This window comes from Notolepis coatsorum (genome assembly GCF_963971535.1).
Source record: "Notolepis coatsorum genome assembly, chromosome: 3".
Taxonomy (NCBI): Eukaryota; Metazoa; Chordata; class Actinopteri; order Aulopiformes; family Paralepididae; genus Notolepis; species Notolepis coatsorum.
In genome coordinates this window covers 87,878,385-87,891,533 of record NC_140167.1, presented here as the reverse complement: position 1 = coordinate 87,891,533, position 13,149 = coordinate 87,878,385, and the positions used below count along the sequence as shown (strand labels likewise).

Genomic DNA, 13,149 nt, shown 5'->3' with positions numbered 1-13,149 from the left:
AGCTGCCTGTAAGTAATGTAAGCACGTGGGTGAGTTGCGTCATTACGCTGTCGGCAACTGAGTGCTTAGTGCTGTCCCATTTCGTAGGGCAATTCACCCCTTGTGGCTCCGCTCTGAAGGGTGACTCGAGGGGTAGGGCCAAGCCGTAGGGTCAAGCCGTAGGGCCAAGCCGTAGGGTCAAGCCGTAGGGCCAAGCCGTAGGGTCAAGCCGTAGGGCCAAGCCGTAGGGCCATGGGGAGGAATGGGACACAGCCTTAGTCTAGCACTGAACATGCTCCTCCTGTCAGCCAAGTCTGTGTACAGTGGGTGGGAGGGGTTTTCCCTGATGGCCTGGAGCTTAGCAAGGCTCCTCCTCTCCGCCACCCTCGCTAGAGAGTCCAGCTCCACCCCAACCACGCTACTGGCCTTCCTGACCAGCTTATCCAGCCTGTTTGTGTCCCCCGCTCTCAGTCCGCTGCCCCAGCAGGTCACAGCGTACAAGAAGGCGCCCCCGCCACCACCGACTCGTAGAACATCCTCAACATCCTTGTACAGACATTGAAGGATCTCAGCCTTCTGAGGAAGTAGAGTCGGCTCTGGCCCTTCTCTGTGTAGGTGACTACTATCTCTGTGTGTCTTTAAGGCTGTGTAGGTGACTACTACCTCTGTGTATGTGTGTGTGCGCCTCCCAGTATAGCTGTCAAGAGTGCAGCATCAATCATACAGCAGTGGTGTTGGTTGGGGGGGGGGAATAGCGCCAGCGCCAGACGAGGTCACCGATAAGGGCCAGCCCTTCTGAGGCCCATCACTCTCCCCCCCCCCCCCCCACAGGGAATACATTACTCTGCACTCCCCTGCTCACCAGCTAAAGGCCGGGCTGTAATATACTGGAGCCAGTCACTAGAGGAGGGTCGTCAGGCAAGTTGTCGTTTTTGCCCTTTTTTCCCTCTTCAAAATTGTAGACCCAACAAGTGGGATTCATCTCAAATGTGTGGCAACAACAAGGAGCCACTGGTTCCTACAGCATGATAATGATGAGTCACTGGTTCCTACAGCATGATAATGATGAGTCACTGGTTCCTACAGCATGATAATGATGAGTCACTGGTTCCTACAGCATGATAATGATGAGTCACTGGCTCCTACAGCATGATAATGATGAGTCACTGGTTCATACAGCATGATAATGATGAGTCACTGGTTCCTACAGCATGATAATGATGAGTCACTGGTTCCTACAGCATGATAATGATGAGTCACTGGCTCCTACAGCATGATAATGATGAGTCAGTGGCTCATACAGCATGATAATGAGGAGTCACTGGCTCCTACAGCATGATAATGAGGAGTCACTGGTTCATACAGCATGATAATGATGAGTCACTGGTTCCTACAGCATGATAATGATGAGTCACTGGTTCCTACAGCATGATAATGATGAGTCACTGGCTCCTACAGCATGATAATGATGAGTCAGTGGCTCATACAGCATGATAATGAGGAGTCACTGGTTCCTACAGCATGATAATGATGAGTCACTGGTTCCTACAGCATGATAATGAGGAGTCACTGGTTCCTACAGCATGATAATGATGAGTCACTGGTTCCTACAGCATGATAATGATGAGTCACTGGTTCCTACAGCATGATAATGAGGAGTCACTGGTTCCTACAGCATGATAATGAGGAGTCACTGGCTCCTACAGCATGATAATGATGAGTCACTGGTTCCTACAGCATGATAATGATGAGTCACTGGTTCCTACAGCATGATAATGATGAGTCACTGGTTCCTACAGCATGATAATAATGAGTCAGTGGCTCATACAGCATGATAATAATGAGTCAGTGGCTCATACAGCATGATAATAATGAGTCAGTGGCTCATACAGCATGATGACGAGCCCATGGCTCCTTATGAAACAGACCCCTGCAGTCCACGTCAAAGCTCCATCCAAGAGCACTCCCATCTCAAAATGTGATGGCACCATTTCACCACTCGCACGCCCAATCAACACAGCTGTGCCTGTGTCAGCTGACAGGAATATGTTTTGTTTGCATTGTGAACTAATGATTTGTTTCCCAGGGTTAGTCTGAGAAAACATATATATATATATATATATATATATATATATATATAAAAGAAAATAAATCCTATTCTTAGGAGATTTATTGTGTGTTTGTGTTGAGCATATGGCTTTAAAATATACTTCTCTGCTGCAGTGAGAGCTAGATCAGGGTTTCGTTGAGGCTTTTTGGACCGACAGTGCAGTCGTTTGGCTACGAAACCCTTGGATGATGCTGAGCTGTTTAAGTTTGATGGTCATTGTATGCCCTTTTTGAACTCGAAAATAAATGGGCCCCAGCAAGTGTGTTGTATAGCTGGAGCTGCCCTTCCTGATGACTTGTCGTACAGAACTTGTAAGTCGCTTTGGATAGAAGCGTCAGCTAAATGACTAAATGTAAATGTCGTATCGCTGGAGCTGCATGTAAATCTGCAGCTACAAAGTCCACAGAGAACAGAAAACACTGAACTGCCTGAAACGCCTATTTTTTATTTTTATTTTTTATCCACTTTTTCTCCCATTTTCTATTTTTCTCCCATCCCAATTTCATATCGTCCAATTCAACCCTCCCCTGTCTTTCGAACGTTGTTTCTTGCCTCCCACAAGCCGGCTGCAATGTGGACTAAGTCATACATAGCACGAGTCCCCTCCGATACTCGAGGTAACAGCCGTCGCATCTTTTCACCTGCGCGGCTCGATCTTTCAGCGTCGGGGGTCTGGGCTTTGGAGGGGCCCCGCTCCTGTCGCTTCTTGATTCTACTGCGCAGACGCACCAACCGACCTGTAGGAGTCGCTGTCCACAACTCCCGATCCCCACTCTTCAGTTTCCCTCCCCGTAATACGGCCAATGTGTATTACTGTGGACGACCAGCTAAACTGAAAGCAATGTGGAGAGCGGGGCTCGAACAGGAGGCATCCTGTTCGAGCCTAGTCTCCAGCATTCGTTGCGAGCGCCTTGCCCACTGCGCCACCTGAAACGCCTAATTCTATAGTCCAGCCTTTTCTTCCGTTACACGTCTACTTCACTATGTAACACAATAGTAATATAATTCGATGTGCTCTTTAGTCCCGACTTCCGTGTCTGTTTTTCAAGATGGCGGCTCGCTTGTAAGCCTTCTCCTTTGTCTACCTAAAAAAAAACATTTACTAAAATATGTTTCTAATAGGCAAGACATGGGATATGATGTCGCTGGAACCTCATTCATATTTGATCGGCAACGCCTAGTAGTCTGACAGTTTGATCTGTATTTCATGAGCTAGATGCCTCCATGCACGGGGGGGGGGGGGGGGCGTGGGAAGCAGCAGCTCATTTGCATTTAAAGAGACAGGAGCCAGAACAGCCTGACCTGCTGCCCACTAGGGATGTGCATCTCCATCACTGAGGCCGATGCGATGCGCATCTCGATACGGTGCCAACGATACGATACATTAACGATACATTTGAAGCACCGGGCGATGCGATGCGATACGATACGATTCACCCCCTGTTGAGATACGATACGATTCGATACGATTTGATTCAACATAATGCGATTCGGGGCGATACGATGCGATTCAACACGATGCAAAATAATGATACAATTTTATGGTATGACAGAGGATTTGGTTGTATTCCTTATATGCAGCTTATATTATTATTAAAAATAAAAGAATCTACTGTAAGACAATTTATATAAAAACTCTTGGGTGCCTAAGAAGACTTTTGCATAGTACTGTCTTTTCTATCCACTTTAGCTAAAAACACACACACAATGTATATACACACTACTGTGAGACAATAATAATCATACACAAAGGGATAATGGCTTATAGCAGACTTAATGATTTTATAATATTTCAGATAATGAAATTAAATGTTTATCATCAACTATCCAATTAGTATTTATATTGTAACGTTTGGCCACTTTAAATCATTGAACAGAGAGAGAGAGAGAGAGAGAGAGAGAGAGAGAGAGAGAGAGAGAGAGAGAGAGAGAGAGAGAGAGAGAGCCCCTCCCCGTCTGAGTTGCCGTCGACAGTTGATGATGTCACACACACTAGACTAGGATGTCAACACAACACACGGAGCCTGCCTGGATGCCCGAAGCAATATAATTAAGAAACGAATAGCCAATAAATGTGAAGTTATCTTTGAACCCCTGTTGTCAAGCGTCTTCAATATACCCCCCCCCCCCCCCCCCCCCCCCTCCTCACTAATGGAACTGGTGTTGCAGAGTCACGTTAGTTAGTTAGTTAGTTAGACACTGTAGTTTAGCGTTAGCTGAACGGCTAACTAGCGTTAGCCATGTTGATCAATTCTATTCATGTCTCCTCCTCGACTTCCACTGTTTGTTGATAACTGTGACGCGGCTCTCGCCTTATGTAGTAGCGAAGCAATAGTATCTGCTGTGTGTGCAGTCACAGTGCACTGCTGACAGAAGTGGATGAGAGGAAATTATATGAATGCATCGGTTTTGACCGATGCAAAGACGCTACAACAAGATGCATCGCGAGTTCAGCCTGAAATTTTGCCGATGCGGACTTATTCCACCGGTGCACTCGCATCGTGAACGTTTATGCCGGCGCACCGATGCAAATCGATGAATCGTCACATCACTACTGCCCACACAGCGGTAACTAGTCGGCTCGCTGCGGTAGTCCGTGATACCGGTGTTACTCAGTGTTCAAGCTCCACCGAGTACATTACTTTCCCACCGCCCCCATTTTATATATATATAAATAAAACACATTTACTTCATTTTCGCATATCAGTGCATATTCATCAAATTAAAAAAACTCTCATTTGTAAAATACTAAGCGTGTTATCAATACTTAGACAGACAACATTACAAACTGAGAGTGTCTGCACAGCAGAGTTATTTATTAGGTATGTGTACAGAGTCAACTCTATCTGTGTTACATGGATGCATACATCCCTGGGGGGTTTCAACGGCATTTTCATTTTAGATTAGATTAGATTTTATTCAAATGTATTGTCATTATACAGCACAAGTACAGTACAACGAAAATAAGTTTGGCATCTAACCAGAATGCAAATGTAGTAGCAGTAAAGTGCAACAGCAATATACAATGTACAGGTGAATAAACTGGGTACAAAATATACAAATTAGTACTACTGAGTGTAGTGCTAATCAGATGTATGTACAGAGTTGCAGTATAATATAATAGTAGTATAGTATAATATGTAATATTTAAAGTTTATAATTGAATTTATTTATTTAATTGACAACTGGCTGTGTGGCAATGTGTGACGGTGAGCTTTGTACATTTAAAAAAACAGGTTTTGTTTACATTTATAAATTATAATGTTTGTAAAAAGAGTAAATCGGCTGCATTCCGAGCTATGATGTTATAATTGTCTATGTTCATAAAGTCCAGTGACCTTCATAAAGTCATCACCATGCTCATTTTCTCACGACTGGACTACTGCAATTCCCTCTACTCTGGTCTGCCGGACAAAACCATCTTCCCCCTCCAGCGCGTTCAAAGTGCTGCTGCCAGGCTGCTCTCAGGCACCAGACTGAGGGACCACATCTCCCCAGTCCTCGTCTCTCTCCACTGGCTCCCAGTGAGGAAGAGAATCAACTTTAAAATTCTACTATTCACCTACCAAGCCCTAAATGGTCTACATTGAGGAACTCTTGGTCCAATCCATCAGCTCCAGGTCCCTCAGATCAAATGACCAACTGTGTCTGAGGGTCCCGCGGGCCAAACTGGCGACAAAGGTTTTCCGGGCCTTTGCAGTGATGGCGCCGACACTGTGGAATAAGCTCCCCCTCAACATCAAGTCTGCCAACACCGTACAGACATTCAAGGCCTTGCTTAAAACCCCCCTTTTCGCTCTGGATGATCACCGAGTTACTTTGCTGTTGTGTTGTGTGTCTGAGGTGTTCTTATGTTCTCCGTCTGTCCGTCTGCCTGGTTCAGTTTTTTATTTGTCCCGTCCATTTATTCGTATTCTTTTTCCCCCGGGCTGCGCCCCGGACCGATGTAATAATTGGCTGGGGGGTGCATTATAAATGCAAATATCATATCATATCATATCATATGTTGACTCACCTGCTTGTGCATCTCAATGTTGAGCCCGTAGGACATCTCATAGTACTGTCAAGACAAGGAGAGAGAGGGATGTTATTATACATAAGACATAATGCATGGGGAAGGGGGGGGGGGGGAATGAGAGATAGAAAGCATTTACATTTTATAAATAAACTAAAAGAAAGTGACCCAGACACACTCCATAACAAAGCCTTCACCTACAGAGAGACCCTAGAGAGATGCCCACTCAGCCAGTTGGTTCTGGGACTCAGAAACCACACTGGACTAAATCAAATTATAAGAAAACAAAAAGAAAACTATCTGACACATTGGAAAGAATCAACCCAAACTCTATTTGGCCCTAAACAGACAGTGGCAGAATACCTGAGGACTGTGACTGATCCAAAACTAAGAAGATCCTTGACTAGGTACAGACTCAGCTAACACAGCCTAGCCATTGAGAAATGCTGTAATAGGCAGACCTGGCTGCGTCTATATTAATCCCAGCCGAAGAGTGCGTCGCGTTTCTCTGATTGGCCATGACGCCCATGTGACCGCGGCGCGCGGCAGAGCGGTAGAGCGGTAGAGCGGAAATAGGCTGCTGCCTCCACGTCAAGAAAGACAGACAGGCATTCTATTGCCATGCTCTGCGACAAACCCTAACCTTAACCAACTCCGAAATAATGCCTAACCTTAACCCTAACCTTAACTTAACCCTAACCTTAACCAACTCCGAAAGAATGCCTAAACTTAACCGGCGAAAGAATGCACGTTTATAGCGAGAGATGATAAACGGAGAAAAAAAAAGAAAAAAGAAATTGAAGTGATTCGAACTTGTCACCAACCGCACCGCAGGCTCCACAGCAAGGCGGCGAACGAGTTGAGCTAAGCGTCGATGGAAAAACAGCTGGGATTACGGCTGCATAATGCCGCGGCAGTGCCGCTCCGCTCTGCCGCTGCCGCGGGCCGTGTCGCGGCCAATCAGGGAAAACGCGGAAGCACTCGGCAGCACTCTTCGGCTGGGATTAAAGAATAGGCGACCTGGCTCCCAAGAGAAGACAGACTGTGCACCCACTGCACACAAGAAGAGGTGGAAACCGAACTACACTTCCTAACAACCTGCCCACTATACCAAGACATCAGAGACATACTTCCCACAAATTGCAAACACCCAAAGAGACTTTGAAAACATGGCAAATAACTCAAAACTCCAATACCTACTGGCTGAAGTACAACAATGTGCAAACACAGCAGCAAGATTAGAGAGCTGTTGTGACAAGAAAAGGACATCCAACGGAATACAACCGCCATAAAGACCGTCAATCACACAAATATTCCTGCATCTGTACTGTACTGATCTCCGTTTGATTGTTTTGTTTGTTTTAACACTGGCCTTTGGCAATGTAAAAGTATGTTGCCCATGTCAATATAAAGCCCTTTTAAATTGATAGATTTTTTTTATAGAGATAGAGGAAGAGAGAATGAAAGAGAACGAGAGTGATCAGTGTTAATGAGAGGGGCCACCCTCAAGGGCGTCAACCTTGTTAATTACCCACTGCAGGGGAACCTCTCTCTCTCTCTCCCCTCTCTCTCTCTCCCCCCCCCCCCCCCCCCCCCCCCCCCTTGCTGTTGGGCCCAGACGTCAGGTCTCTAAAGTAATTACTGCACTGGGGAAATGGAGGTGCCGCTGTTAGCCAGGGAGCAGGAACCTGATAGGCTATTAGACTAGGGGTGGGGGGTGGGGCTGGGTCGGGCTGTGGGTACGGGGCCAAGCCTGCTGCTGATGGAGTGTGCATGTGTGTGTGTGTGTGAGTGTACGTGTACAACTGTGTGTGTGTGTGTGTCTGTGTGTGTGTCTGTTGGCTGATGGAGGAGAGAGCAGAGGCGCGGCACAGATTAGATGAGATTAAAGCCAGTCAGAGGATCAATTAGAGGCAGCATATCAGACAGCTACACAGCCATGGCCAGCGACAATGAGATTAGCCCTGAGGTGAAGAAAAAAGAGAGAGGAGGGGGAGGGAGAGGGAGGAGAGGGAGGGAGAGAGAGATGAGGGGGAGAGAGGAGGGAGGAGAGAGGGAGAGATGGGGAGGAGGGAGGAGGGGGAGAGAGAGGGAGAGATGAGGGGGATGGAGGAGGGGGAGAGAGGAGGGGGGAGAGGAGGGGGAGGGAGAGGGAGGAGAGAGAGGGAGAGAGAGAGAGAGGGAGAGATGGAGGAGGGAGGAGGGAGAGGGAGAGGAGAGGGAGAGAGGAGAGGGAGAGAGGAGGGGGAGAGAGGAGGGGGATGGAGGAGGGGTAGAGAGGAGGAGGAGAGGAGGGGGAGAAAGGAGGGGGATGGAGGAGGGGTAGAGAGGAGGGGGAGAGGAGGGGGATGACACATAATGACATAAAAACAAAAAGTAAAGATGAGAGACAATCATGACTAACAGAAGAACACAAACAAACACAAGAGAACAGGTACACTAACAGAAGAACACACAAACAAACAAACAAACAAACACAAGATAACAAGTACAACACAGGAAGTGGTGGTGGGGGGGGGGGGGTGCAGGGGGTCAACACATGCTTGATCACACACACACACAGATGGATGTACTAAATACTAGGGATGCCCCGATCACGTTTGTTGCCACCGATACCGATCCACTGCCGATACCGATCGTTTTTGGTTTTCTTATAGCAGCTGGCAGTATTATACTGTAGGCCTAACACAGGCATTCTCAAAGTCCGGTCTAAATTATCTAATCTAATTTTAGAAATTAAGTAAAGTGAATAGTACTGGGTGTTAACACTTTGGATGCCACGGACGACATAACACGTGTTATCAGCCCGCCCCCTGAATGCCCACGACGACAAATATCGTTTTATTTTTTTATTAGCGATCTGAATTCATATTTCATCAACCGAGTCTACCGTTGGGAAACCAGCCCCATCAGGAGCTCAGATGTGGAAAAAGCGCCCCCTATTGTCTCCCAGATGGTAATGCACCCTTTTGGAATGGACTCAATGAAAATGGATGAGAAAAAAAAAATCCGGAATCCACATTTTACTTCTCACGCATGTAACCGGAGATGATCCCAGTCATTGTGGACCATCAGAACAGCGTGTAATATGTGTTTACAGTATGTAGCATTGGATCAATAAAAGGATCGATTTTTGGAATGGCGATCAGGAATTGGAATAATATTTTTGGATACCATCTGATCTCAGGTAAGGAATCTATTTGACCAGTCTTAGGATAATCAGACCTGTTTTCACGGAGATATAAGCTTTTCCCCTATGTGTGATATGGCTGTTTGGCTGTGCGAGCGATCAGGAAATATATCAGATCAGATATCAGATCGCCTATATAGCGTGCATACGTACACATATACAGATGCAGCACTGAAAAATCGAACCTCTGCTGCTCCTCTGCTGCTGCTCCACCACTCCACGGGCCAAACTGATTTAGTGACTCGTATTGTTCTGGACCGGGCCAGATTTCACACCTCCACTGCCTCCCACTGGGGAGACTTTTTCATCTTAAATTTGTATTCGTCCCATTCGTTCACTGTTTACTTATCATGCATTGCAACACTATTATATGGGCAGTACCCCAAGTCAGACTGCCCATATAAAAATGATCTTGGGGGTCTGAGGGCAGTAGCCCCTGACCCCCTCCCTGGGGAAGCACTTAAGTTAAGTACCCTCGCTTTGTTCACTTTGGGAGCCAGCCACCAGCCCCTGAAATATAACACCTGAGTGCTAGTTCTATAGTGGCAGAGGATCAGCAGACCAGCAGCAGAAGTGGTTTGAATTTTCAGTGCTGCATCTGTACTATCGATAATCTAGCGTTTATTTGAAAACGATTCATAAATAGGCCAAAAAATTTGAATTTCTTTTGTGTATTCTAGAATATTCCGTTTATTATGGAATCTTTTTATTTTCCTTGAAAACGAGGGCTTTTCAAGATGCTATAAAACGGAAATGAACCGATAAAAAAACAATCTGCTTCGACAATGTTGACTGTGGAAAATGAGTCATTGATAAGCGACGGGCAGATTAGACACAGCATTTTTACAGCTTTATTTGGCCACGCAGGACCGACAGAGGAGAGGGCGAAAGGGAGGAGAGGTGGGGAGGACATGCGACAAATAACGACGGGAGCTGGGATCGAACCCGGGTCGGCCGCGTAGGTGCGCAAGGCACTATGGTATGCGCCACAAGGGCGCCCAGTTCATTCACTTCTGACCATTATAGTCAAAGTATTTTCTAGGGATGCACCGATATGAAAATTTGCCACCGATACCGATACCGATTGTTCAACTAACACAATCGGCCGATACCGATATTTGTGGGGGGATTTTTTTTTAAACTACTGTATATTTGTATGTCTCTAAATGTTTTGATGCATTGAAAATGGAGGACCCTTATGTAAAAAAGCCGAAAGTCTTTTTCTGGTCTTCATCCTCCAGTCCACTGAGCTGTACTGTATTGTACCCATTCTGCAATCTGTTAATAAAGTTTTCAACCAATCAATCAGACAAATGTATAGAAAAGCTTTTATTATAACCATAATAACAAAAGATTATATTATTGTTTATGAAAATGTTTTAGCCCTATGCTTGACTATTATTTTAGGCATGGCAACAAATAAAATAATAATAATAAAATGAATAAATAAAATATTAAATAAATAAATAGGCTACACATCTCTCTTATTGTGTTACAAATTGTGCTCACCGATATGAACATAGGCCTCTTTACTTACTTAAAAAAAGGAAACATCAAGAAACATGTTTATGGTATTAATTCCACCATGCCATGTGTGTTTTTATTTTATAATGCTCATGAGTCATGATTATTGCTGAAGACTGAGTCATACAATACTCACTGGCTTTCATAACAGACTAACTTGTCTTGCTCAAGACTTGTTTATTAGTTTTAATAAGAGAGCACTATCTCTCAAACAAAGCAATGCAACAGAACAATTTTGATTGACAGTCGATTCTGCCAATTACGTCACACCGCTTGCACCCGCCTCTGCTGTTCTTACCACCAATCGGCAAGCGTTTATTCGTTTTTTACTTCCGGGATGTCCGCCATTGATTTTGACGAGAGCTCAACAACAACGACAACAACAACGTTAGCTCCCCGCCGGCCACGAGTGGACTACCAGCGCTCCACAAGAGTACTAAACGAGGCATAATGATTTTACTGCAACAAATGTTATAATAAAAGCTTTTCTATACATTTGTCTGATTGAAAACTTTATTAACAGATTGCAGAATGGGTACAATTCAGTCTTTGTTAATCATAAGTAGTAACTTTGATGCAGTAGCGTGTAGGGATGAGTACCGAATTTGGTACTTTTGAGGTATCGAATCGAAACACGTCGGTACTACCGAGTATCGATTCAAGTGAGATACCAAAAAAATAAATAAAAGATAAAATCTTTAATAATTTTTTTTTACCTTTTTTCTTTTCATGTCAACGTTCACACGCACAATATATGCTTACCTAGGATTTGACTTGATTCAACAACAAAGCAGTCGGAGCAATGGCAAGCCGAAAACGGTCTAAATTGTAGTTATTTGAAGTTTGGATTTTTTTTCACGACTGAGGTAGGTAAATTAAATGTCTTGAGACTAAAGTACAGAAAAAAAGTACCGTTGGGTACCGGTATCGATTCACAGGTACCGGTACCGTATCGGTTCAAATGTGAAAGGTACCCATCCCTAGTAGCGTGTGTGTGTGTGGGGGCGGCGTTGTGCAGGTCGCTTGACTGAAACTTTTTTCAAAGTTTGAACGTGTGGGCCAGATTGACTAGACACAAATTTATGGATATTTATCGGCTACTGCCATCGGCACATTTGAGCTTATCGGCCGATACCGATACCCGACCGATATATCGGTGCACCCCTAGTATTTTCCTATGAACTGAAACTTATAAGTTGTTCTCAGTGTTCAGTTACAGCTATGAAGCACGATAGCTAATTAGTCAACAGCTGCAAAAACGAATTATGTCAATTATGTTATAAGACATTGATATCAGGAGCTATCTGTAGCTACTGCTAGCCGGCTAGATAACGTTAGACAACGCATCATGTATTAAACTAAAGTGAATAGTTTACTGGGTCATTTTGTTTAAACAGTAATGTTAGCTAGGTAGCTAACGTTAGCTCACGGAACAACGATAGCTAGTTAGCCAACGCTGGCCAACAACTCCGAAAACGAATGCCAAAATGATGATATCAGATGTTGATATCAGGAGCTATCAGTAGCTAGCCAGCTAGATAACGTTAGACAATGCCTCATGTATTAAACTAAAGTGAATAGTTGACTGGGCCATTTTGTTGAATGCTTCAGTTATGTTGAAAGAGGTGCTCATGCACTCGACTCTTGCCGGAGCATTTGTTGACATGGGTCTGTGAGGGGGGGGGGGGCAAGGTGTGTGTGCCTGAGAGAGAAGACAGCGAGTGAGACCTCCGCAGAGAATTGGATCATGTTTTTCGCACGTGTCATCGATCGGTTTTAATAAAGCATTATCGGAATTCACCGATCTCATATTTATACTGAATATCGGCCGATACCTATCGCTGGCCGATCGATCGGGGCATCCCTACTAAATACACAGATACAAACATACATATACACACCCATAATAAACACACACACACTTACTGTATACACCAGTACACAGATAAACACAAACAAACACACAGTCGGACTCACCATGATATAATGCCGCTGCATCTCAGACTTCTCACTGGCCAGCTTGTCACACTCCAGCTTCAAACTAGCAGAGAGAGAGAGAGAGGAGACAGATTACCACCATCATCATTACCAGTAGGCTTGGGCGGTATCATTTTTTTCATACCGTCATACCTTGCTGACATAATACCCGGTATACGGTATATGACGGTATGACTTCCATTTTCATCAGCGGGGCGGAGCTAACAATATACTCATTATCTTCACCATACATAACGCTTATATTGAAACACGTTGACATTAGGGCCGTTCTTTCAACCTAAAAGTGCACTTTCTTCAACCTCGAACCTAAATTCCTTAGCAAGTAAACAAATC

At 44.8% G+C, this 13,149-nt stretch overlaps 1 protein-coding gene across 2 annotated transcripts in view; it reads right to left on the bottom strand.

The window, feature by feature from the left end:
• Window positions 1-13,149, bottom strand: part of tle5 (TLE family member 5, transcriptional modulator) — a 96,237-nt gene that overhangs the window by 13,304 nt on the left and 69,784 nt on the right. For both annotated transcript variants that reach the window (XM_084309669.1, XM_084309670.1), the window contains exons 3-4: window positions 12,796-12,859; window positions 6,105-6,149 (exon numbers count right to left, since the gene is read on the bottom strand). In XM_084309669.1, coding sequence (XP_084165795.1) covers window positions 6,105-6,149; window positions 12,796-12,859 — 109 coding nt within the window. The remainder of the gene's footprint in view (window positions 1-6,104; window positions 6,150-12,795; window positions 12,860-13,149) is intronic.